This window comes from Hyla sarda, chromosome 2, assembly GCF_029499605.1.
Source record: "Hyla sarda isolate aHylSar1 chromosome 2, aHylSar1.hap1, whole genome shotgun sequence".
In the NCBI taxonomy this organism is placed as follows: Eukaryota; Metazoa; Chordata; class Amphibia; order Anura; family Hylidae; genus Hyla; species Hyla sarda.
The window spans coordinates 123,808,133-123,835,915 of NC_079190.1; the positions used below are offsets into that span (position 1 = coordinate 123,808,133).

At 43.3% G+C, this 27,783-nt stretch overlaps 1 protein-coding gene across 3 annotated transcripts in view; it reads left to right on the plus strand.

Moving 5' to 3' along the window:
- The window catches only part of VWA8 (von Willebrand factor A domain containing 8), a 383,619-nt gene that overhangs the window by 175,267 nt on the left and 180,569 nt on the right, over positions 1-27,783 (plus strand). For all 3 annotated transcript variants that reach the window (XR_008888496.1, XM_056555457.1, XM_056555456.1), the window contains exons 23-24: positions 16,218-16,293; positions 16,592-16,727. Coding sequence is in view for 2 of the 3 variants with exons in the window: in XM_056555457.1 (XP_056411432.1) it covers positions 16,218-16,293; positions 16,592-16,727 (212 nt within the window). In the remaining variant the exon portion in view is untranslated. The remainder of the gene's footprint in view (positions 1-16,217; positions 16,294-16,591; positions 16,728-27,783) is intronic.

The following is a 27,783-nucleotide window of genomic DNA, read 5'->3' on the forward strand; positions in this document are numbered from 1 at the left end:
TCTTACGTAGTCATGTTTTATCTTCAATGCCCTTGCTGATGGAAGGAGGTTTTCACTCAAAATCTCTTGATACATGGCCCCATTCATTCTTTCCTTTACCCTTGTAAATCCTGATCCCTTTGCTGAAAAACAGTCCCAAAGCATGATGTTTCCACCCACGTTTTTACCAAAAGTTCTACTTTGGTTTCATCTGACCATATGACATTCTCCCAATCCACTTCTGGGTCATCCACATGCTCTCTAACAAACATCAGATGGGCCCGGACATGTACTGGCTTAAGCAGGGGGACACGTCTTGCACTGCATGATTTGAGTCCCTGACGACGTATTGTGTTACTGATGGTAGCCTTTGTTACTTAGGTCCCAGCTCTCTGCAGGTCATTCACTGGGCACCCCCCCCCCCCATGTTGCTCTGGGACTTTTGCTCACCGTTCTTGTGATCATTTTGACACCACAGGGTGAGATCTTGCATTGACCCCTAGATCGAGGGAGATTATCAGTGGCCTTGTATGTCTTCCATTTTCTAACAATTGCTCCCACAGTTGATTTCTTCACACCAGGCTTCTTGCCTATTGCAGATTCAATCTTCCCAGCCTGGTACAGGTCTACAATTTTGTTTCTGGTGTCCTTCGACAGCTCTTTGGTCTTGGGCATAGTGGAGTTTGGAGTGTGACTGTTTGAGGTTGTGGTCAAGTGTCTTTTATGCTAACAATTGTTTGCTTTACATGATATTTTCAACGGGGTGAGAGTCCAGTTTACATAAAAAATTTCACACCAGCTTTTTGATAATGTAGAAATCACAGAAATGGTTGTAGTTTTTGTTTTTTTTTTCTTTTTTTTTTCTTTTTTGGGGAGGGGGGGGGGACAGGTGTTATTTAAGTCATTATTTAAAAAAATTTAATATTATTGAAAAATCTTATTTAAAAAAATATTTTTTTTTTCTTGGTCACTGCACCTGCATTTAAGCTCAGAAATGTTATATTTATACAGTTATCACTTTTCTGGGCACTAGTAACCATGGAATATTTTGTGAGATGTTTCCGCCAGAGTTTTCTGGGATGTAAAATTTGGCTCAAAAATTGGCGGTTTTGTCGCCAAACTGGCGAGAAATGAATTTTCACATATTTTCATATTTTCAAAGCAGCACAAGAGCTCTTTCAAAATGTGAGGAGAAAAAAAAAAGGTATGAATAATATCGCTGGAACAGAAATTACAGTAGTTTTTGAGAGTCTCCCCCATTGTCTTATAAGGGAGCAGAGAAGGGATGACCACAGTCACGCTCTCGGGCTACAGCCACTAATTCTATGAGCAGATACAGGTTTTGAGGAATAGGAGTAAGGTCATGGCTGAGCTCCTTTAGCATACTCAGATGATTTCTTTATTTCACAGTTTTATTTGTTATGGGAGAGAAAATGGGATCAGTTTTAGATTCGGGGTAGAAGTTAGATTTTTTTTTTTTTTTTTCATACTTACTGTTTAAACAGCTGCTGTTAAAAAAAACAATGCTTTGCTTCAGTACTATTAAACAGAAAAGTTGCAAAACAAAGTTATTGAGAACTTAGGATGTTTATAGTTTAGTGTGTGTTGATCATCAATACATAATAGTGTGGTATGTTGAAGTCTGGCAATGACGCAGATATGAGCTTTGTTTACAGACGCTTTCTCAAATAAACTCTAATATATTAATACATTTAGCAGTAATTTAATGTTTTTTATATTAATGAATTCTATACTCTGAGGCTTAATTCACATGCAGCTGTTTTACCTTGTTTTTTGTGCCATTTTTTGTCGCGATTTTGGGAAAATTGTGACCAAAATGCTGTGAAACCATAACGTGTGAACATAGCCTACGTCTAAGAAAACGCATATTGTAGTTTCTAATGTGCTCAGAAAAATATAATTTGCAGATATAAATTCTCACCGTGTGGTTGGTATATATTTATTCCTATGTCTCCTAAAACCTTAGCTGTGTTTAGCTTTCTTTTTACATGACTTAAAATATGTATTTTTAGTCCCTCAGTCTTTATTATTTTTTACGTCGACTTTGACAACAATACGTGGGATTACCTAAATATCCTCATTCAGCTCAGCAGGGAAATGTAAGCAAACAAAATTAGATTGGTATCTTTGAGGCTAAGTACTTTTCATACTAAGCTCATAATAATTTGTTTATTGCTTCTCGTGCTGCTGCTTTTGGAAAGAAAAGTATTTCTTAGATCGAAAAGGGCTTTCACAGTGGAAAGGATCATTTTCTGGATTTAAAAAAAAAATTCTCATTATCTCAGTTGTATTTGATAAGAGGAGGTATTTTTTTACCATAAGAGAACAGCCAATTTTTATAATATTGACCAAAATATTACCGTTTTAGTTTTTATTTTAATCAGCACTCATAATTTTTTTTCTCTAATATTGTTATTATTATTGCTTGAGTTTTTGCATCAACACAACTTTATTGTTTTTTTTTTGTCCCCCCCCCCCAACAAGTTAAATCTATTATATGTATTATTTTAGGATAATGAGGATGAGCAAAAAAATAATCTAAATTAACAAAAGGTTAATTTACAGAGACAGCCAAGATGCATTGTTAGGTACCAAAGCATTTTCATGGTGATGCTGGCTCTGTACTGTACAGAGATCATGTGTGCAAATGCACAGTAAAGAGGTGAACTGCACGGATGGGGTTTCTCCCAATCCAGCAGTTTTGCAGAAAGTTTAAATTTACCTACCAAGATTAAAGAGGTACTCCGGTGGAAAACTTTTTTTTTTAAATCAACTGGTGCCAGAAAGTTAAACAGATTTGTAAATTACTAATATTAAAATAATCTTAATCCTTCCAGTACTTATTAGCTGCTGAATACTACAGAGGAAATTCTTTTCTTTTTGGAACACAGAGCTCTCTGCTGAATCATGAGCACACTGCTCTCTGTTGGCATCTCTGTCCATTTTAAGAACTCTCCAGAGCAGAATATATTTGCTATGGGGATTTTCTCCTACTCTGGACAGTTCTCAAAATGGACAGAGATGTCAGCAGAGAGCTCTGTGTTCCAAAAAAGAAAATAATTTCCTCTGTAGTATTCAGCAGCTAAGAAGTACTGGAAGGATTAAGATTTTTTTGATAGAAGTAATTTACAAATCTGTTTAACTTTCTGGCACCAGTTGATTTAAAAAAAAAAAAAAAGAGTACCCCTTTAATGTACTATTATGTGTTATGTACTATTATGTATTATAATACTTCTGCAGGTGATCACTGACCTAATAATAAGTCAGAGTAGCTCACAAGACATAGACCCCTTTCTAACTTCATAAGCTCCCTACCTTATTTGTATGCCATAATACTTACAGTCTAACAACAAAGATATTTTAGATCCTGGCTTTAACAAATAAATGATTCTATATATACACTAAATATATATATATATATATATATATATATATATATATATATATATATATATTCTGTGCACACCATAAATCCTGGACACAAGAGGGAAGGGACTGCTATCACTGTGTCATCTTTGTTGTACTTAACTCTTCCCCACTTTGCATTTGGTGACATCTGGTTTTAAAATTATAATTATAAATGGTCTTTTTCAGATCTTTGGAAGTCAAATGATAAGTGAATAAGCTTTTTATCATTCACTCTCAAATGAAATTAGATTTATTCTTGAGATGTAAATGTTACTTTCTTCCAGAGGAGCATCATTACCAAATCTAGTTAATTCAATTATAAAATGAGACCATTTAGCAATAACCCTTTGAGCACTAATGTGTTTTTGCAGCAATTACCTTTAATGAATGTGTCATTCTAAAGTGGTAGAGTAATTCATTCAGGACATCATTGGTTTTCTTTTTACTATAGCTTAGATTGACATCTGACATTAAACAAATGCTGGAAATTGTGTTTGCAGCTTTATAGTGAGTTTGCATGTTAGGATTTGATGCAAAATTTCAGATATAGTCATGGCCGTAAATGTTGGAACCCCTGAAATTTTTCAAGAAAATTAAGTATTTCACACAGAAAAGGATTGCAGTAACGCATGTTTTGCTATTCACGTGTTTATTCCCTTTGTGTGTATTGTAACTAAACCAAAAAATGGAGGGGAAAAAACTAATATAACATAATGTCACACCAAACTCACCTGGGGCAAGTAACAGGTGTGGGCAATATAAAAATCACACCTGAAAGCAGATAAAAATGAGAAAAGTTCACTTAGTCTTTGCATTGTGTGTCTGTGTGCCACACTAAACATGGACAACAGAAAGAGAAGATCCAAAACTGTGGAAAAATATCAACAATTTCAAGGTTACAAGTCCATCTCCAGAGATCTAGGTTTGTCTTTGTCCACAGTGCGCAACATTTTCAAGAAGTTTGCAACCCTTGGCACTGTAGCTAATCTCCCTGGGCGTGGACGGAAATGAAAAATTTATGAAAGGTGTCAATACAGGATAGTCCGGACGGTGGATAAGCAGCCCCAAACAAGTTCCAAAGTTCCATCAGTGTCAGCACGAGCTATCCGTCGATCCGTGCCAAAATGAACTTGAGTAAGCCAAAATCCTTCTGGGAAAACATCTTGTGGACAGATGAGACCAAGATAGAGCTTTTTAGTAAAGCACATCATTTAACTGTTTATCGAAAACAGAATCAGGCCTACAAAGAAAAGAACACAGTACCTACAGTGAAATATGGTGGTGGCTCAATTATGTTTTGGGGTTAATTTGCTGCCTCTGTCACTGGGTGCCTTGAATGTGTACAAGGCATCATGAAATCTAAGGATTACCAATTGATTTTGGGTCGCACTGTACAGCCCAGTGTCAGAAAGCTAGGTTTGCGTCCGAGATCTTGGGTCTTCCAGCTGGACAATGCCAAACATATTTCAAAAAGCACCCAGAAATGAATTGCAACAAAGCGCTGGAGAGTTCTGAAGTGGCCAGCAATGAGTCCAGATCTAAATCCCATTGAACACCTTTGGAGAGATTGCTGTTTGGAAAAGGCGCCTTCCAATAAGAGAGACCTGGAGCAGTTTGCAAAGGAAGAGTGGTCCAACATTCCGGCTGAGAGGTGTAAGAAGCTTATTGATGGTTATAGAAAGAAACTGATTTCAGTTCTTTTTTCCAAAGGGTGTGCAACCAAATATTAAGTTAAAGGGGTTATCCAGGAAAAAACTTAGATAAGAGATTACTTAGATAGAAAAGAACAACCTTAACTTCAGAAGCTCATAAGTACTGAAAGGATTATGATTTTTTAATAGAAGTAATTTACAAGTCTGTTTAACTTTCTGGAACCAGTTGATATATAAAAAAAAAATGTTTTTTCCTGGAATACCCCTTTAAGGGTGCCAATAATTTTGTCCAGCCCTATTTTTGGAGTTTGGTGTGACATCATGTTCAATTTGCTTTTTTTCCTCCTTTTTTGGTTTAGTTCCAATACATACAAAGGGAATAAACATGTGTATTGCAAAACATGTTATTGCAATGAGAAATACTTAATTTTCTTGAAAAATTTCAGGGGTGGCAACATTTACGGCCATGACTGTACAATTGTTACATGTGAAATTACCACTCTTTGAGAAGACCACCCCTTGAAGACGACTTTATAATGCCATTTTAGGTGGTCTTCTCATAGAGGTTTAATTGTATATCATTTGTGTCTATGCTTGATTGAAATTTAAAAAACTCAACTCACCTCACTGCTCCACCACTCTTCCCTTCACTGCTGATCTCCACGTTTAGGTCCCTGTTTGAACTCACAGGGAGTGTCCGCCCAGCCAATCACAAGCTGCTGTAGTTACTCACCTTAGCCTGTGATTTGGCTGAGCACTTTTCCTTCTGTTTCGAAGGGATCGGGAACCAGTGATCAGCAAGGGTGTGGCAGGAGATGTAAAGTTAGTCTGACATTTTTATAACCAATATTTGTATTCCAAGACAACCACTCTAAGGGATCACTTTTTGTGCTTCCATGGCACAGATCCATCAAGGAAAGCTCAAAATCTTCTGCCAACGTATCCATGCTCAGAGCGGCGGGGACCCCATTCAATCCAGTGATCCGAAAGTAGATATTTGACTTTTTGCTCACACTGAAAAAACATGGTCTCACCATTTTGAGCTTCTCTTGAGAGATCAATGCCACAGAGGCACAAAACCTGATCCCTTAGAGCAGTTGTCTTGCAGTGCAAATGAAGACACAATATTGCGAAACATGGAGGCAAAAAATTTGATGTGAATGCCCCCTAACATGTAATATAGGATATCAACAATGCAAGAAGTGTATTATGCATTTCCTATGTGATAAAGCTAGCCACCATATTGCTTACTGTTACCGGAGATGTCATTTCAGAGATCTTTTTTTTATAAAACACGCATTACAGAAATGTTGCTTTTGTAGAAGGAATAGCTGAGGAGACGTAGAAAATGAATTTATCAGTTGATGTGGAAATAGTACTTTATTTCAAAACACATTTGGGAAGTCTCTATTAAAATAAATGTATGCTGTTTCCCATAACAGTGGTAATTTCCAGACTATAAAATGAACGACAACTTTAGATGGGAAAAAAAGAAGGAAAATATCTCCAGTGACAATCTGGCTATATTAGGTTCAGGAATATTTTAAGCTTTTAAAATTCTTTGTCTGTCAGGAAAATAGAGCCCTTCAAAACCTTGAAATCTTTTCATTTTTTTGCTCATTCCTTACTCTGTAGAGGAAAGTGTTGCAAATTAAGATTTACAGGTCCTATCCTCAATTAATTTACATCAGATCAGATTTGGCTGTGTTTACAGTTAAATCGCTATTTTTACAGCAATTGTGTGAGCTCATCCTTTATGTACAGTGTCATTCCCAGGAAAATTATAATTACATCTAAATGGGTATTTTATAAGATTAATTAAGATTAATTAGATGCTTTATTAGGCATCATAATGACTTTTCTGGTATGTTAAGAAAAGTAACCAAATAAACTTTTCTAAACTAACTCAGGCTATGTTCCCTAACTACTCCTAACACTCCTCCTACCCTTAAAAAAATTTCACAGTATCTTACCGTTCTTCTTGCTCACTCCCAGCAGGAGAAAGTGGGCATTTTCCAGTAGGCATGACATCACTGAAGCCTGCTGAGGGACCACTTCCACCCTCACATGGTTACGTTGCTGCGATGAATAGAATACATCAGGCTCTGTGCAGCTGTCAATGAGGCTCTGTGCATCTTTCAGTGAGGCTCTGTGCAGCTGTCAATCAAGCTCAGTCCAGAGAAGCACTACCTGAGTTTGGTCTCCTGCCAGGCCAGGAGGAGACCAAACTCACTGTTTTAATTTCAGCAGGGAACAGAACAGAGCCATTTTAAACATATTTATGTTGATAATTTTAAAAATGAGTGTATTTTAATTTGTATATTAAAAGTTTTATTTAGTGACAGGTACTCTTTAAAAGTAAATACAGTGGTCCCTCAACATACGATGGTAATTCGTTCCAAACGACCCATCGTTTGTCAAATCCATCGTATGTTGAGGGATTCGTGCAATGTAAAAAGTGCATTTAATACTCGCCTGTCCCCGCCGTTCCGGACCGAGTCCTCACCGCTCCCGATGCTGTCCCAGGGGCTCCCGATGCTGTCCCGCTGCTCCGGCGTCGTCTTCGGGATCCTCCGGCTTCTTCCGCATCTTCTCCAGTGTCCGGGCCTCGCTTTCTGGTGACGTTATTACGTTGCTGCGCCGGCATGGCGTGCGTAGCGACGTAATAACAACGCCGGAAAGCGAGGGCCGGACCCTGGAGAAGATGCAGAAGACGCCGGAGGAGCAGCGGGAATAGGCAAGTGAACCTGTCCGGGATGCTTAAACTGCTATCCGACAGCAGCTTAAGCATTTTGCACTGTCGGCTAGCAGTTAATGCGATGGCCCCGACATATAAAAGCATCGTATGTCGATGCTGACATCGACTTGCGATGGCCTCTGAGAGGCCATCGTATGTTGACTAGATCCTATGTCGGGGCCATCGCATGTCGGGGGGTTACTGTAGTTATCTTAATGTTTTGCAGAAAGAAATTACTAACATTTCCTTGGCATCTTTACATGCTTATGTTATGTAGAACATTCTGAAATGTTGTGTGTAATCTGCAGATTTTGGAACTTTTTCTTCCCTCTTCTAGTTTTTCCTCTCTGTCCTTGCTTGCTGAGCTGGTGATGTATTTAGACAATGTATATTCTGTACGTACTTTGCCAGCATAGAAGAAACATAGAAGAGTTAGAGCAAATGTAAAGAAAGTCTGCTACACTAATGTGGGAATAGGTGGATTTCAGTCTAGTAACTCTACATTGCACTCTATTCTTGAAAATTTGACAGAAGCCCCAACAGAACCATTGGCATAGGTGAGAAACATAGAATGTGTCGGCAGATAAGAACCATTTGGCCCATCTTGTCTGCGCAATAATCTGAATCCTATCAATAGTCCCTGGCCCTGTCTTATATGAAGGATAGCCTTATGCTTATCCCATGCATGTTTAAACTCCTTCACTGTATTTGCGGCGACCACTTCTGCAGGAAGGCTATTCCATGCATCCACTACGCTCTACATCTTCTTTTAAATATGCTCTCCTCCTTTACCGTGTTGATTCCCTATAGGTGAGAATACAATCATAGATTACTTAAAATATGTTGACTGCCACATCTGGAGTCAAGAATGATTGATTTAACTGCATCCAGATCCTTACACTTGCCCATTTTGCCTACATTCTGTTCATCAATTACTAAAATTGGCTGTTTATTTGCTGCATATTACTATCTATACCACCCTTTGACAGGTACCATTGTAACAAGATAACCAATGTTATTCTTTTTCCCTGTGGTTTGTGCTGTGTTCACATGGTGTATGTTGAAACATAAAATGTTTGTATCACTCTTCCAAATACACCATGTTTATTCCTGTAATGCATTTCTCTTTGATTTACTTTGAAATGAATATAAAAAGATATGGCTTGTTATTTATTTTATGTTGATTTTGTGTGTTCTATTGGGCTGCATAACAAACTCAAATATTCACTTCAGTGAGCTTCAAATTAACACTTGCAAATGAAAATATGAATCTAATATCTTTATTTACCTTTTTCCTTAACCCCTTAAAGACCCAGACCATTTCACCTTAAGGACCCGGGCATTTTTTGCACATCTGACCACTGTCACTTTAAGCATTAACAACTCTGGAATTAGTTCTGATTGTGAGAATGTTTTTTTGTGACATTATACTTTGTCAGTGGTAAATTTTTGTCGACAAAAATTTGATGAAAATTTTGCATTTTTTTACTTTGAAACTCTCTGCTTATAAGGAAAGTAGACATAACAAATACATTATATATTGATTCACATATACAATATGTCTACTTTATATTTTTATCATAAAGTTGACATGTTTTTTCTTTTGGATGACATCAGAGGGCTTCAAAGTTCAGCAGCAATTTTCCAGTTTTTCACAAAATTTTCAAAATCTGAATTTTTCAGAGACCAGTTCAGTTTTGAAGTGGATTTAAAGGGCTTTGATATTAGAAATATCCCATAAATGACCCCATTATAAAAACTTCACCCCTCAAAGTATTAAAAAATGACATTCAGAAAGTGTGTTAACCCTTTAGGTGTTTCACAGGAACAGCAGCAAATTGAAGGAGAAAATTAAAAATCTTCTTGTATGTTCTTGTAGACCCAGTTTTTGAAATTTTACTAGGGGTAAAAGGAGGAAAAACCCCCAAAATTTGTAACCCAATTTCTCTCGAGTAAGGAAATACCTTGTGTATGTTAAGTGTTCGGCGGGCGCAGTAGAGGCCTCAGAAGGGAAGGAGCGAAAATGGGATTTTGCAGAGTGAGTTTTTCTGAAATGGTTTTTGGGGGGCTTGTCACATTTAGGAAGCCCCTATGGTGCCAGAACAGCAAAAAAAAACAACATGGAATATTATTTTGGAAACTTCACCCCTCAAGGAAGGTAACAAGGGGTACAGTGAGTCTTAACTGGGTACTACACCCCTAGCACCTTATCCCATTTCCAAAGGATATGGGATAAGATGTCAGATCCCAGGGGTCCCGCCGCTGGGGACCCCCGGGATCTCCGCTGCAGCACCCCGCTTTCATTACTACACAGAGCAAACTCGATCTGTGCGTAATGACCGGTGATACAGGGGCTGGAGCATCGTGCACCGCCCCCTCAATACAAGTCTATGGGAGGGGGTGTGATGGCCACCTATAGACTTGCTTTAAGGGGGCGTGCCGTGATGTCACGAGTGGGCAGTGCCATGACGTCGCGATTCTCCGGCCCCTGTATCGCCGGTCATTACGCACAGAGCGAGTTTGCTCTGTGCAGTAATGAAAGCGTGGTGCTGTAGCGGAGATCCCAGGGGTCCCCAGCGGCAGGACCCCCACGATCTGACATCTTATCCCCTATCCTTTGGATAGGGGACAAGATGCTAGGGGCGGAGTACCCCTTTAACGCCCCACAGGTGTTTGATGACTTTTTGTTAAAGTCAGCTGTGTAAATGAAATTTTTTTTTCACTAAGATGCTGGTTTCCCCCAAATTTTAAATTTTTACAAGGGGTAATAGGAGAAGATGGCCCCCCAAATATGTAACCCCATCTCTTCTGAGTATGGAAATACCTCATGTGTGGACGTCAAGTGCTGAAATGTTTTTTGGGGGGCATGTCGCATTTAGGAAGCCCCTATGGTGCCAGAACAGCAAAAAAAAAAAACACATGGCATACTATTTTGTAGGCATCGACCGATTATTGGTTTGGCCGATATTAACGATTTTGGACATTATCTGTATCGGCAATTACAATGCGATAATGCCACACCCCCGCCCCGCCCATGGCCAGAGACCGCCGCTGCCACTGCCCCATTGCCTCCCCCATCCCCGGTTTTATAATTACCTGTTCATGGGGTCTGCGCTACTTCTGGCTCCTGCGGCGTCCTGCGCTATTGCGACGTCACTGTCAGTGCGCACAGTGACAGCTCAGGATGCCGCAGGAGCCAGAAGTAGTGCGGACCCCGGGAACATGTAATTATAAAACCAGGGATGGGGGAGGCAATGGGCCTGCGGCAGTGGTTGGACTCAGGACCGGCAGGGGGAGAGAAGCGGGCGGCAGCGGTCTCTGGCCAGAAGATAGCCCGGGCGGGGGGGGGGGCAGTGGCGGTGGTGCTTGGACTAGGAAGGACCCCAGGACAGGCAGGGGGAGAGAAGCTGGTGGCGGCAGCCGTCTCTGGCCCCGCAAAAGCCACTGCAGTTCATTGATTTAAAACGCCTGCTTTAAATCATTGATCTGCAGCGGCTTCTGCGGGCGGGGGGGATTGCTGATTACTTATACCGGAATATCGGTATAAGTTATCGGCTATCAGCCCCAAAGTTCACTGATTATCGGTATCGGCCCTAAAAAATCAATATCGGTCGATCCCTACTAGTTTGGAAACTACACCCCTCAAGACACATAACAAGGGGTACAGTGAGGCTTAACACCCCACAGGTGTTTGAAAAATTTGATTTTTTTCAATAAAATGCTGGTGTTACCCCAAATTTTTCATTTTCACAAGGGGTAATAGAAGAAAAAGCCTCCCAAAATGTGTAACTCCATTTCTTCTGAGTATGGAAATACCCCATATGTGGTTGTAAAGTGCTCTGCGGGCGAACGCCAATGCTCAGAAGAGAAGGAGCACCATTGAGCTTTTGGAGAGAGAATTTGGTTGGTATGGAAGTTGGGGGCCATGTGCATTTACAACGCAAAGCCCCCCATGCTGCCAGAACAGTGGACTTCCCACATGTGACCCCATTTTGGAAACTACACCGATCACAGAATTTCATAAGGGGTGCAGTGAGCATTTACACCCCACTGGCGTTTGACAGATTTTTGGAACAGTGGGCTGTGCAAATGAAAAATTTTATTTTTCATTTTCACAGACCACTGCTCCAAAAATCTGTCAGACACCTGTGGGGTGTTAATGCTAAAAGCACCCCTTATTAAATTCTATGAGGGGCGTAGTTTCCAAAATGGGGTCATATGTGGGGGGGTCACTGTTCTGGCACTATGGGTGTTTGGAAAATTTACCGCATCTCAAACTTGCAGCAGAAAACTTGCTGTAAACCCCCGCTCGTGTGAATGTACCCTCTACATTCACATGGGGGTTGGGGCAAACCTTCAGCTGTTGCAAAACTACAACTCCCAGCATGCACTGACAGACCATGCATGCTGGGAGTTGTAATTATGCAACAGCTGGAGGCACATTGGTTGCACAACACAGTGTTTGTTACTTAACTGTTTCGCAACCAGTGTGCCTCCAGCTGTTGCAAAACTAGAACTCCCAGCATGTAGAGTCTCTCAGTGCATGCTGAGTTGTATTTTTGCAACAGCTGGAGGCACCCTGGTTGCGAAACACTGAGTTAGGACACAAACTCTGTTTCACAACCAATGTGTCTCCAACTGTTAAAAAACTGCAACACTCAGCATGCATTGACAGTCAAAGGGCATGCTGAGAGTTGTAGTTTTGCAACAGCTGGAGGCACACTGCTCCAACCCCCAGCATGCCCTTTGGTAGTCTGTGCATGCTGGGAGTTGTAACTATGCAACAGCTTGATGCACACATTTTCATAGAAAAAAATGTGCCTCCAGCTGGTGCACAACTACGACCCCCAGCATGCACAGACTACCAAAGGGCATGCTGGGAGTTGTAGTTGGACCTCCAGCTGTTGCAAAACTACAACTCCCAGCGTGCCCTTTGGCTTTGCATCCTGAGAGTTGTTGCTAAGCACCAGCAGGAGGTGAACAGGCCTCACCTCCTGCTGTATCCTGCCGCCGGAACCGCCGCTGCTGCTGCCACCGCTCCTGCTGCCGGGACCACCGCCGCGCCTGAGGGGTCCCCTGCCCGCCCAGGGAGACGTAGAAGGCCCCGTTCGCTTCCCCGATCACCGCCCTGCAGGTCAGTGATTGGTCGGTCGTTCCGACCAATCAATCAGGTGATCGTGAGGTGGCACCCGTGCCACCTCACTCCTGCTGGGTACCGGGTCTCCAGGTCACCAGAGACCCGATTTGACCCGGAATCGCGGCAAATCACTGGTCTTAATTTACCTGCGATTTTAACCGACATGGGGGAGTCTCAGGACCCCCCAGGGGTTTGCACTGGGTGTCTGCTGATAGTTATCAGCAGTCATCCCGGTCCGGTCCCCTCCCGGCACATGGCGGGGACCGAAATTCCCACGAGCGTACAGGTACGCTCTAGGTCTAAGTGGTTAGACGCTCTAAGTGGTTAAAGCACTTATATATTTTTCTGCATTAGTTTTTTACCCTGTGAACATAGCCTGAATAATATGGCTGGACAATGTAGGTTTTGAATTATGAGCAATCACCTACCATATAACCTTAGTTTCCTGTGTTGTGTTCAAAAGTTGTGAATTTTTTACTTTGATTTAATTATTTCAAAATACTATATTTTATTTTAAGGATAGTGATCATATTAACATTTATTATCATATAGTTGGTTTGTTCCTATTTAAATCATATTGCTAACACATATCACCCAAATGATCCTGATCAAAAGTTTGCATACTCTTAAATGTTTAGCCTTGTCTGCAGCTATATGCTGACTATTGAACAAGGATTTCATATTTTTTTTATTTGTTGACATGTCTTGTTTTACAATTTTACATTCTGATATAAGATACAGTTAAATATAAATCCTATATTCCTGCTCACTCGTGTTTCTTTATTTAAATGGTTTCTCCAAGGGTATGAAAACTTTTAGGGTATGTTCCCACACGGCGTATTTTGCTGAGTATTTGCTGCGTATTTGGTGCTGCGTATTTTCCTACCCATTGACTTCAACAGAGAAAATAAAATACGCAGCAGCAAATACGCAGCAAATACGCTGTGTGGGAATGTACCCCAAAGCACAATTGTATATTGTAGAGACTTTGGAACTATTTGCTGCTTTCCTGTTTAGTATGAAAGAAATCTATGGAGGATGCAGTCAGAAAAAAATTCTTAGATCCACATAATGAGGTCCCAAGAATGTTAAGTCCTTTGCTGGAAAATGGGATAAATGTATTTTTTTTAGATTTTAAACTTTGTAATACGAACATGTAGAACAAAATATAGTAGATATTGTAAGTACTTGTTTACTTCATCCCTTTAAATGGTAGATATAACTACACGGTGTCTTGTAAATGATAAAATATTTCTACACGGTGTCTTGTAAATGATAGATTAAACACACAACAGAAATATTTTAAGACCTGGTTTTCTGCTCTGTAAAAAGCTATTTTCAGGCTGCGTGGGTCAGAATGTTCAAAAAGTGAGAGAGGTTGCTAGACTGCTAAGTTCTGGTATAAAATATCAGAAATATTTATTAGAGATTTCATAATTATTCAAATCTACTTTTCCTTGCTGGAAGACAGTACAGAGCAGTCATGTTGTTATTAAAGTAACAGATTTAAAATGCAGGCAACCAAGTCTGTATTCTGACAGTCTTAAATTGAATGTCAAATATAAATACAGATGGACGAGTCTCTTTGGAATTAAAACCTAAAATGCTGTGTACGATCATTCCCCATCTGTTTATTGAACAACGTGCCAAAAAATAGACTGGAAACATGAAGCATTCAATATTTATGTTGTATGTTGGGTCTCAGGAGGAATTGCAAATTACACATTGCTTATTATGCAAAGAATGCCCATAGGAATGTACTGATGAGTTTATGTAAGATCTAGTTTTAGGAGTACTCCGCCCCTAGACATCCAAAGGATAGGGGATAAGATGTCTGATGGGGGGGGGAGGGGATCTGGGCGCGTGACAAGGTCATGGCGTCAAGCCCCCTTATTAATGTTCAGAACACCTCTCGGTTTCTATAACGCGGGGCCAAGTGAAAGGGTCCCCTACCTTCCTCCTGCGTGTCTGATTGTCAAATGACTGCTCCGTGCCTGAGATCCAGGCATGAGCAGTCAAGCGGCAGAATCATTGATCAATGTTATCCTATGGGATAACAATGATCAATGTAAAAGATCAGTGTATGTAATGTTATAGCCGCCTATGGGAGCTATAACATAAAAAAAAAAAGTTTATAAAGATCATTTAACCACTTCCCTAATAAAAGCAAGAATCACCCCCCTTTTCCGATAAAAAAAAAATATATATATATTTTAATAAAAAGAAACATATGTGCTATTGCCGCGTTTGGAAATGTCTGAATTATAAAAAGATATCGTTAATTAAACTGCAGGGTCAATGGCATACGTACAAAAAAATTCCAAAATAGCGTATTTTTGGTTACTTTTTATATCATGAACAAAAAGCAATCCAAAAGTCCGATCAATACAAAAATGGTACTGCTAAAAACTTCAGATCACACCACCCCATACGCCGAAAAATAAAAAAAAAGTTATAGAAGTCAGAAGATGACAATTTTAAATGTATACATTTTCCTGCAGGTAGTTATGATTTTTTCCGGAAGTACAACAAAATCAAACTTATATAAGTAGGGTATCATTTTAATTGTATGGACCTACAGAATAATGATAAGGTGTCATCTTTACCAAAAAATGTGCTGCGTAGAAACGGAAGCCCTCAAAAGTTACAAAATGGTGTTTTTTTCTTCGATTTTGTCGTACAGTGTTTTTTTTTTTTTCGTTTCACCGTAGATTTTTGGGTAAAATGACTGATATCATTACAAAGTAGAATTGGTGGCGCAAAAAATTAGTCGTCATATGGATTTTTAGGTGCAAAATTGAAAGTTATGATTTTTTTAAAGGGGGTTAAACTGTAAATTCTGCTAGAAGTAAGAGGCTGCTTTGATCTGTCTGCCAGCTCCTGGTAAAGACCCCTACTGACAATGGAATCAGATGTACCCAAGTGCTCCTTGTGAAAAGAGCAGCAGGGTGTGTGCATAACTACTGCTCCACTTACTTCCATATGGGAGATTTCCGAGTGCAATAGTATTAATAGGAGCAATGGTCATGCAAGCACACTGCTGCAGGGATCACAAGGGGCACTCTGGAAACATTGTTCTTGTGATTGGTGGTGGTCGCAGCAGTCGGACCTCCAGCAATCACACTTTTATCACCTGTCCTGTGGATAGATGATAAATTATTTTAGTGGGAAACCTCAATTGATATTTCCTTTTACTAGTATTTATGTTGCAGGTTTTAGGAAACTCCTTCCAATCAGTAATTCAAAGACTGTAAGTGATGATTACATCTGTTTTCTCCTGCAGGGACACAACTGTGCAGAGTCTCACATTGCAGCCATCTGTGAAGGAGGGTATAATAGTATACGAAGATTCACCCCTGGTAGGTGTTGTTTATTAAAGGTGCAATTGTCACCCACGTTCTGAGCAAGGTGTGAAAAAAATGTGCAATTCGAAAATAAGCATGCTCAATTTCCTCTGCTGTATTGCTTTTATGACTAGTTTCAGTTACTACCATCACAAATGATCACTTACGGAATAAGGGATTCTTTAACAGTTAATGTAGATTCTTGCATGAGTGCTACCGTATATTATGTATAGTTGCTACATATATTGCAGGTCTGTAGAAATGGTGTTATAGGACTAGATGTTAGTAATCATTTTTTGTTTACTTTGTTTAGGTTAAAGCTGTTAAAAAGGGTCATATACTCATTATTGATGAGGCAGACAAAGCCCCCACTAATGTCACGTGTATTCTAAAAACCTTAGTAGAGAGTGGTGAAATGATTCTATCAGATGGAAGGAGACTTGTGGCCAGTAAGTACATCACAATGTAAATGCAACTTGTTTATGTTTAATAAACTTAGTAAGAAATGAAAGAAAGACAAATACTATACGCACTATATGTGACAAGTGCACTATATTGGACTTTATGACACCCTTTTGGGGTAGGTGTAATTTATTGAATACATTTTAGCATTTAATAGTGCAGTGAGATTGGGGCAATTGAAGATTGGTCAAAAAAAACAGCAAATCTACTTATATTTTTATTTATTAAATTTTTTAATTAAATTAAAAAGCAGTTGTTGAGCCCCAGATGCCGTAGTAACCCATGCAATCTTGAGGCAATAGGATGAGAGAAGGTCTCCTTTTCAACATTGACCATAGAATCTGAGTGGTTACATGATCAGGATATCTCTTCTGATCGGCTGTTGCAGCAGGAGCTTGGTAACCCGATAAACAAGAGTTCCTGTTGAGTGGAATTGTTGAGTTGGAATGTTCAATGGATAGTGGGGAAGAGTTTTCAAAACCTGTCTAGAGGAAAGGTGAAGCAGTTGCCCATAGCAACCATCATTCATAAATCAGATGCTTCTTTTATTTTTAAAAAGCCCCCTACAAAATAAAAGAAGCCATCTGCTTGGTTGCTTTGAGAACCTGCGTCACTTTTCCTGTCTACAGGTTTTGATTAATCTTCCCATGTGTTAGATAAACTCTGTAGCATTGTTTTCTTAAGGGGGTACTCCTCCTGCCAGCGTTTGAAACCTTTAGTCGATCGCCCCCTTGTGATGTCACACCACACCCCTCAATGCAAGTCTACGGGAAGGGGTGTGGCTGGCCAGTGGAGTACCCCTTTAATATAGAAAAAGAGTACATTACAATATTGTTTCCTGTTGACCACACAGGGATCAATCAAATCACTGAACTGTCTGTGCACAATATATAAAATCACTGAAACATGAAAACATAGCAAAAAGAAATCATAAACATGTGTGGGATCAGATCTTATAATATATTTTGCTTATCGTCCCAGTTGTACTGGGCTAAGTTTTGGCCTCATTATAGGCTTTTCTCAAGCTCAACACTTTATTAGGATGCATAATATAATAATCCGCTGAATGAACCTGTAAGTTTTTTCACAGTTTTTGATCCTGTCATTCTTTAATGTCCTTTTCTGCTGCTTGTAATAACTGGGCTGCTTAAATTGAATTGCTTATTAGTTTTTGTTTTTTTTAACTGTAGATTTTTATTGAACTTCCAACATTTAGCAATTAAAGGGGTACTCCGCGTCTGGCATCTTATCCCCTATCCAAAGGATAGGGGATAAGATGTTAGATCGCCGCGGTCCCGCTGCTGGGGACCCCGGGGATCGTCGCTGCGGCACCCCGCCAACATTACTGCACAGAGCTCTGCGCGTAATGACGCGCGATACAGGGGCTGGAGCAGCGTAACATCATGGCTCCGCCCCTCATGACATCACGGCCAGTCCCATTAATGCAAGTCTATGGCAGGGGGCGTGACGACCGCCACGCCCCCTCCCATAGACTTGTATTGACGGGGGCGGGCCGTGACGTCACGAGGGGCGGAGCCGTGACGTAACAATGCTCCGGCCCCTGTATTGCCCGTCATTACGTGCAGAGCGATCTCGCTCTGCGCAGTAATGATAGCGGGGTGCTGCAGCAGCGATCCCCGGGGTCCCCAGCAGCGGGACCCCGGCGATCTGACATCTTATCCCCTATCCTTTGGATAGGGGATAAGATGTCTAGGGGCGGAGTACCCCTTTAAGGTTTTGGTGGCCAGGGTAATGTGCATGAAAAGTTTGAAAGGTTTCTTAGAGAGGGCAGAAAAGGTAGAGAAGGTATATTCGGGGGTCCAGTGGGACCGAGACCAAGCGCTGCACCAACTTCCAATAGTCACCCAGAAGAGGACAGGACCAAAAGATATGGAAGACTGTACCCAACCCCACCCCACAATGCCATCATTGAGGAGGGATAGTAGGATTAAATCTATTTAAAAGCTCCGGGGTGTGGTACCAACCCATGATCATCTTATACTGGGTTTCCTTATAAGCCTTGCAGATGGATGCCTTAGATGCTCTTTCCCAAATAATACGCCACTGAGGTAGGGTGGGAGAGGTGTTGAGGGCTTCATCCCAGCAGCCCATATAACGATGAGACGAGGGATCTCCATCAGGGGGCTGAAGGAGTAGCGAGTAGATGTCGGAGAGAAGACCTCCGCACCTGAGGTCCACCACGGCACAACCTTGCAAAGTCAGTAGGTCGAGAAGCCACAGTAGAGCCAGTTGTGGAGGTCAAAAAATGGCGAAATTGAAGGTAGTGGAAGCTCTCAGACAGGGGGGGATCCCAACGGGACACTAGCTGTTCAAAGGGTAAAAGAGCGTGAGACAAGGGATCTACAACATCAGCCCAACAGAAGAGGCCCCGGGAGCCCCGTTCCCGCACCATAAGGGTGGACATGCCCGCCGAAAAGGTAGGACAGTAAAGAAAAGACCTTAAGGGAGAAGAGGGGGAATATAATTTAAACTTCCCAGAGCAATAACCCCAAACGTATCTAGAGAAGGACATAGGACCCAGCCATCATGACCGACATAGGTAGGCGATGCCTCTTCCCATGCCAGATGAAGCCAAAGATGGCAGATTGAATGGAGCGGAGAGTGGACAGGAGCACTCAAGTTGGCAGCGTTTCAAAAAAATACAATAATTTAGGTAAAAGTGTCATTTTAACCGCCGCAATTTGACCGAAAAAAGAAATATACTGCGACTTCCATTTCTCAAGCAGTGCTCTGAGTTCACAGAAAAGAGGAAGATAGATAGTAAAGAGTGGAGTATTTGGAAGTGATATACACTCCCAAGTATTTGATAACAGAGGTGGACCATTTAACCACATAAGGACCAAGGACGTACGCGTACGTCCATGGGAATTTCGGTCCCTGCCTCGCGCTGGGCAGAGACCGGACTGGGGTGACTGCTGATATCAATCAGCAGGCACCCCGCGCAAATGCCCAGGGGTGTCATCAGACCCCCCCCATGTGGGCGATCAACGCAAATCGCAGGTGAATTCACACTTGTGATTTGCGCCGATTCCGGGTCATACGGGTCTATGGTGACCCGGAATATAAGGGGGATCGCGGTTGTCCAAGACACCCACAATCCCCCTGAAGGGATAAGAGCGAGGTGGAAGGGGTGCCACCCCTCCTATCCCTGCTATTGGTCATCAAGAAGCGATGACCAATAGCAGATCGGGGGCGGGAGGGGGTGTTAACTTTCGGTTTGCCCGTCCTGCCCACCCACAATAGGCGGGGCAGAATGGGGAAACCGAAGGGGATCGGGGATGAAGTCCACTTTCCCATCGTCGATGGTAGAAGGCAGCGATTGGCTGTGGCAGCAGAGGACGACTATGCTGCTCCCTGGATCCTACGGAAGCCGGTGAGTTGCCCAGCAACATCTGGAGGGCTACAGTCTGAGACCACTGTACAGTGGTCTCTAAACTGTAGACCTCCAGATGTTGCAAAATTACAACTCCCAGCATGCCCAAACAGCTGTTTGGGCATGCTGGGATTTTTAGTTTTGCAACAGCTGGAGGGCTACAGTTTGGAGATCACTTTGCAGTGATCTCTAAACTATGGCCCTCTAGATCCTGCAAAACTACAACTCCTAGCATGCCCACACAGCTGTTTGCTGTCTGGGCATGCTGGGATTTGTAGTTTTGCAACATCTGGAGGGCCACAGTTTGGAGATCACTGTGCAGTGGTCTCTAAACTGTAGCCCTCCAGATGTTGCAAAACTGCAAATTCCAGCATGCCCAAACAGCAAACAGTTGTCTCGGCATGCTGGGAGTTGTAGTTGCGTACCTCCAGCTGTTGCAGAACTACATCTCCCAGCATGCCCTTCAGCGTTCAGTACATGCTGGGAGTTGTAGTTTTGCAACAGCTGTAGGCACACTGGTTGGAAAATACTGAGTTAGGGAACAGAACCTAACTGAAGGTTTTCCAACCAGTGTGACTCCAGCTGTTGCAAAAGTACAACTCCCAGCATGCACGGTCTGTCAGTACATGCTGAGAGTTGTAGTTTTGAAACATCTGGAGGTTTGCCCCCCATGTGAAGGTACAGGGTACATTCACACGGGTGGGTTTACAGTAAGTTTCCTGCGTCAAGTTTGGGCTGCGGCAAATTTTTTGCCGCAGCGCAAACTCCTAGCGGGATACTCACTGTAACCCACCAGTGCGAATGTACCCTAAAAACACTACACTACACTAACACAAAATAAAGGGTAAAACACTACATATACACCCCCTTACACTGTCGTCCCTCCAATAAAAATGAAAAACGTATTGTACGGCAGTGTTTCCAAAACAGAGCCTCCAGCTGTTGCAAAACAACTCCCAGCATTTCCGGACAGCCACTGACTGTCCAGGCATGCTGGGAGTTTAGTAACAGCTGGAGGCACCATGTTTGAGAATCACTGGCGTAGAATACCCTTATGTCCACCCCTATGCAATCCCTAATTTAGTCCTCAAATGTGCCTGGCGCTCTTCAGAGCTCTGTCGTATTTCAAGGAAACAGTTTAGGGCCACATATGGGGTATTTCCGTACTCGGGAGAAATTGCACTACAAATTTTGGGGGGCTTTTTCTCCTTTTACCCCTTATGAAAAGGAAATGTTGGAGGCTACACCAGCCTGTTCACTAACATGCAGGTGTTGCCTCATACTTTTTATTTTCACAAACGGTAAAAGCAAAAAAAGACCCCCAAAATTTGTAACTCAGTTTTTCCTGAGTACGGAAATACCCCATATGTGGGTGTAAAATGCCCTGCGGACGCATATCAAAGCTCAGGAGTGAGAGCGCATTTGTAGATTTGGGCCCAAATAGGTGATTTGCACAGGGGTGGCTGATTTTACAGTGGTTCTGACATAAATGCAAAAAAATAAATACCCACATGTGACCCCATTTTGGAAACTACACCCCTCACGGAACGTAACAAGGGGTATAGTGAGCCTTAACACCCCACAGGTGTTTGAAGAATTTTCAAATGAAATTTGAAAAGGGAAAGTAGGAAAAAAGCCCACCAAAATTTATAACCCCATTTCTTCTGAGTAAGAAAATACCCCATATGTGGATTTAAAGTGCTTTGCGGGTGTACTACAATGCTCAGAAGAGAGGGAACACCATTGGGATTTTGGAGAGAGAATGTGTCCGAAATTGAAGGCCATGTGTGTTTACAAAGCCCCCATAGTGCCAGAACAATGGACCCCCCCCCCACATGTGACCCCATTTTGGAAACTACACCCCTCACTTAATGTAATAAGGGGTACAGTGAGCATTTACACCCCACAGGTGTCTGACAGATTTTTGGAACAGTTGTCCATGTGCTTTTTTTTTTTTTTTTTGCTGTCCTGGCACCATAGGGCTTCCTAAATGTGACATGCCCCCCAAAAACCATTTCAGCAAAATTTGCTTTCCAAAAGCCAAATGTGACTCCTTCTCTTCTGAGCATTGTAGTGCGCCCACAGTGCACTTGACGTCCACACATGGGGTATTTCCATACTCAGAAGAGATGGGGATACAAATTTTGGGGGGCATTTTCTACTATTACCCTTGTAAAAATGTAAAATTTGGGGGAAAAGTTGCATTTTAGTGAAAAAGAAAAAAAAATAATTTACACATCCAACTTTCACGAAAAGTCGTCAAACACCTGTGGGGTGTTAAGGCTCACTGTACCCCTTGTTACATTCCTTGAGGGGTGTAGTTTCCAAAATAGTATGCCGTGTTTTTTTTTTTTGCTGTCCTTGCACCATAGGGGCTTCCTAAATGTGACATGCCCCCCAAAAACCATTTCAGAAAAACTCACTCTCCAAAATCCCAGTGTCGCTCCTTCCCTTCTGAGCACTCTACTGCGCCCGCCGAAGACTTTACATACACATATGAGGTATTTCCTTACTCGAGAGAAATTGGGTTACAAATTGTAGGTAGATTTCTCTCCAAAAACTGGGTTGACAAGAACATGCAAGGTTAAAAAATGAAGATTTAGAATTTTCTCCTTCACTTTGCTGCTATTCCTGTGAAACACCTAAAGGGTTAACACACTTACTGAATGTCATTTTGAATATTTTGAGGGGTGCAGTTTTTATAATGGGGTCATTTATGGGTATTTCTAATATGAAGGCCCTTCAAATCCACTTCAAAACTGAACTGGTCCCTGAAAAATTCAGATTTTGAAAATTTTGTGAAAAATTGGAAAATTGATGCTGTACTTTGAAGCCCTCTGATGTCTTCCAAAAGTAAAAACATGTCAACTTTATGATGTAATCATAAAGTAGACATATTGTATATGTGAATCAATATATAATTTATTTGGAATGTCTATTTTCCTGATAAGCAAAGAGCTTCAAAGTTTAAAAAAATGCAGAATTTTGAATTTTTTCATCAAATTTTTGCATTTTTCACAGAGAAATGATGCAAGTAACGATGAAATTTTACCACTAACATAAAGTAGAATATGTCACGCAAAAACAGTCTCGGAATCAGAATGAAAGGTAAAAGCATCCCAGAGTTATTAATGCTTAAAGTGACAATGGTCAGATGTGCAAAAAACGCTCTGGTCCTTAAGGCCAAAAATGGGCCTGGTTCTTAAGGGGTTAAAGGAGTAGGTAGAGCGGAGACAGAGGGGGGAAGGTTGAGGGGGAGAGCCTCCGACTTAGAGAGGTTAACCTTATAGCCCGATACAACCCCATAGTCATAAAGGACCCTGTAAAGTTTAGGAAGAGAAAGCAAGGGGCGGGAAAGCGTAAGAAGTACATCATCGGCAAATAGGCAGATTTTGAACTGCCTGTCATGCAAGGGGATACCAGCGATGTCCGGGTCCCCCCTGACCATAGCAGAAAGAGGCTCGACACACAAAGCAAACACCAGGGGGGGGACAACGAACATCATTGTCTAGTGCCATTGAAAAGAGGAAAGTAGGAGAAGGCGCATGAGGAAGTTTAATAGAAGCAGTGGGAGAAGAGTAAAGACCCACAGTGCAGTAAGGAAGTTACCAGAAATGCCACAGCTTTGGAAGGTCGCAAAAAGAAATGGCCACCCCAACCTATCAAAGGCCTTCTCCGCATCCAAGCTAAGAATCAAAGCCTGGTCAGATCGTCGATTGATCAAGTCAACCAGACCTACTACCCTCCTCATGTTATCTCCCCCCTGACGACGGGGATGAACTTGACCTTATCCTTATTAATGAGGGAGGGGAGAAAGGAGCTAAGCCTTACTGCTAAGACTTTAGAAAAAAAGCTTCAAATCCGAGTTGAGGAGAGCAATAGGTCTGTAACTGGAGCAGTCATGAGGGTCCTTGCCCGGTTTGGGATAAGGGTAATCAACGAGTGGAGAAATGACTGCAGGATCTCCTCGCCCCCCATAAAAAAGTTGAAAAGAGGGACCAGCTTAGGAACAAGTATGGAAGAATAGATCTTGTAGTAGAGATAAGAGAAGCCATCAGGCCCCGGGTAGCGGCCCGCCGGGAGGGACTTTAGGACCTCGAGTAGTTCCTCACTAGCAATAGGTGCGTTTAGCACACCACGATCAGCCTCCGACAGAGAGGGAAGGCCGAATCGGGACAGATAAGAATCAAGAGTGGCTGCACGCTCCCCCGGGTCAGAAGGAAGTTGGGAAGGGAGAGAGTAGAGGTTAGAGTAATAGTCGACAAAGAGACGGGAGATGTCAGCAGGGTGATAGTGCAGGACTCCCGAGGAATCCTTCAGGGCGGATGGCGCTTGGGCAACGGCATGGTCACGTAGACGTCTGGCCAACATAGTGTGGGCTTTATTACCTTTCTCATAGAAACGCTGCTTGGCATACAATAGCTGCCTCTCCACCCTATGAAGGGCCAGATACCCCAGTGGAGCACGCACAGCCACCAAGCCTCTCAGGGTAGAGACAGAAGGAGAGGAGAGTAAAAGTCCGCCAGGCAGACTTTCAAGGCGCGAAGGTCCCGGGAACGAGTCAGAGCATCACGTTTAAGTCGGGCTCCCAGAGCTATGCATTGTACACGCACCACCGACTTATGGGCCTCCAAAAGAACTGCTTGCGAAGCAACCGAGCCCTCGTTGGTGGCAAAGTATTCAGTGATACACTTCTGGATCGACTCCCGGGAAGGCACCATTTTAAGAAGAGAGTCATTCTGACGCCAGTGGCATCTCCTGAGTGTGGAAGGAGAGTGGGAGAAGGAGAGGAGGACAGGGCAGTGATCAGACCAGGAGATATGGTCAAGGGAGGCAGTAGAGAGCATGCGTACCATGGGAAGACTAGCCATTACGAAAAAATTGTCTATGCGAGTATGCAACTTTTTCGGGTGCAAATAAAAACTGAAAGAGCAGTCCGTCGGGTGATTTATGCGCCAAAAGTCGTATAGTGAAGAGGCCCAAATAAGCTGTTGGAAAAGGGCAGCCAGGTGCAATTGGGCAGGAGAAGGTGGGGTGTCAATGAGGGAATGGCGATCCATAGTTGGAGAGAAAATAAGGTTGAATTCCCCCCCCCGATAACCACGCAGAGGAGGGATATTTATGGAGTCTAGAAAGGACCCTACAGAGAAACGGGATCTGAGACGTGTTAGGAGCATAGATATTACAGAGCAGAAGAGGAACCCCCCAGGACCCTCGACTATAACATAGCGTCCCCGAGGATCAAGAGAACAAGAGGAGACTTGTAAGGAGCAGGAGCGGGAAACTAGGATAGCTGTCCCAGCCGCCTACCTATCCGAGACTGCGGAATAAGCCAGAGGGTAGGAGTGTTGAACAATTTGGAAGGATCCAGAATGGTCAAAGTGTGTCTCCTGAAGGAAGACAATATCTGCTCGCAGGTCCACCAGTTCACGCTGCAGTAAACGCCACTTAGAAGGGGAGTTTAGGCCCTTAACATTCAAGGAGACACACCTGACCATAGCGGATGGTGAGAGGAAGAGAAAAGGCAATAAAGAGACATACTCATAAAGGATCATAGGAGGGCTTCAGTAGGCCTGAGAAGAGAGGTCCCAGTCCACCAGCTGGGGGACCGGCATATCCAGGGCAGAACAGAAGGCCGGGAGGTCAGAGAAGGATCGCAGAACAGCAGAGCGGCCATCCCTGCGGGCGTGCAAAGCAAACTGGAAGTTCCATCTGTAGGGCACCTGGTGAGATCGGAGGACTGCTAAGAGGAGTTGAAGCATGCGATGCTTCCATAGCGTCAGCCAGGACAGGTCCTGATAGAGTTTTATGGGGGACCTGTCAAAGTCAATATTCCGCATTGAGCGAGCCTTGGCCATAATAGCTTCTTTCACTTGGAAATCGTGCACGCAGCAGACCACGTCCCGAGGGACTCCTGTGGCAGACTTGGGGCGGAGGGCCCTATTCGCCCTGTCTAGCTTGATCTTGTGGGAGGGGGACTAGCCCAGAACCAGGTTAAAGATGGCTTCCAGGGTAGCAAATAAGTCCTCTTTACGTGTTGCCTCAGGCAGCCCACGCACTCGTATATTGTTGCGCTGGCCCCGGTTGTCCTGATCTTCCACATGGGCATGGAGGTCACAAAGAAAGTTTGAGAGGCAATGACGGCGTGAAGCAGGGCAATATATGCTCTGGTGGTATCATGCGCATCCTCCAGGCCCTCCACCCGGTCAGAAACATGCTGTAGATCTTGCCGCATGGAAGCAACTTCCGCCCGACAGGTGTCCTTCACCTCAGCGATAAGGGAACAAAAATCCTCCTTCTTCAGAATTTGGGAAAGAAGCAGGCCAAGGTCCGGCAGAGTGGAGGGTAACGCTGGAAAGCCGGAGCAAGTCAAGCCCAGCTCAGAGGTGATGTCCCCGGACGGGGAGGCCGCCCACAAGGAAGAGGGCACAGGGGGCCCAGGGGAGTGGAAAGGGGACCCCTGAGGAGGCAGACAGGGCACACCAGCGGACATCTTAGCAGGTAGCGGGGTCCTCTTTGGCTTGGGGGAGAGCAGCCGAGACCGGTTTGCAGCAGGGTCCTCCAGGGCATCAGGGCAAGACAATGCAGGGGAGCCCATGTCCAGGGAGCACAGCAGAGGAGGGGGTTGCACAGGTCCCAAGGGAAGGCAGGAGGATGCAGAGAGAGCCTTGGCAGGAGCAGCAATCAAGGGCTGCAACAGGGGGGACGCTGAGGGAGGTTTCAGGCCCCTGGCTATATGAGCCCAAGATGGTGGGCCCCCAGTCCTGGACAACAGGGATGGAGAGCGGCCTTCAGAGGAGGGAGGCTGGGAGGGACTGCATGGGCCACTGGATCTGTGGAGCAGGGGACCACAAACACTCATCCCTGTTCTCGGGTTGGTCAGAGACCCAGGGGTCAATACGGCAGCAGCGGGGTCCTCCGTGGGGAGCTCCGGTAGCAGGGGAGCAACACGGAGCTGGCGTGGAGCAGTCGGGAACCCCGACAGCAGCAGAGAGGGCAGCAGAGGCGAGTCCAGTCCCTTCAGAGGGAACACAGCAAGAGCGCAGGTCGGGGCTGGATCCGGAGGCCCCGAACGAGATCTCAGACCCTTCCTGACCCAGTAATGGCAGGTGGGCGCAGGGGAGCTGAGGCCGGAGACCGCTGAAGGTACATCCTGATACCTCCGGGAGTGAAGACGGACTGACGGGTGAGCGCTGGAGGGATCCGTGGCTTACAGGAGGTCCTCCCCATAAAGCACAGCAGGGTCACTAGTAGCTGTTTTAGCAATTATAAGGCCGCGGGTGCAGGAGCTCACTCAGAGTGCGGCCATTCCGTCATGTGCCAAGCCACGCCCCCGAATTGCTTATTAGTATGAGCACACAGTATGCTCCTTACATCCCAATTTCTCCTCTTTTCTGTCCTATTATCAGTGAAGAAGCCAGGATGTGCTTTATTGCACTTGTTACTATCTCTCAGCCTTTTGATGGACTTCTACTTTACTACAGTAATCCTTATGTCATGCAATGGAATTAATGTGAAATCCAAGGATTACTGTATAGTAGTAACAGTACATCTAATGCCGCATGTCTGAGAGTAAACATCAATGATAGCAGATGTAATTCTTAGAAATGTACAAGCTGGAAACAAGATGGGTTACTCTGGAGAGTTAT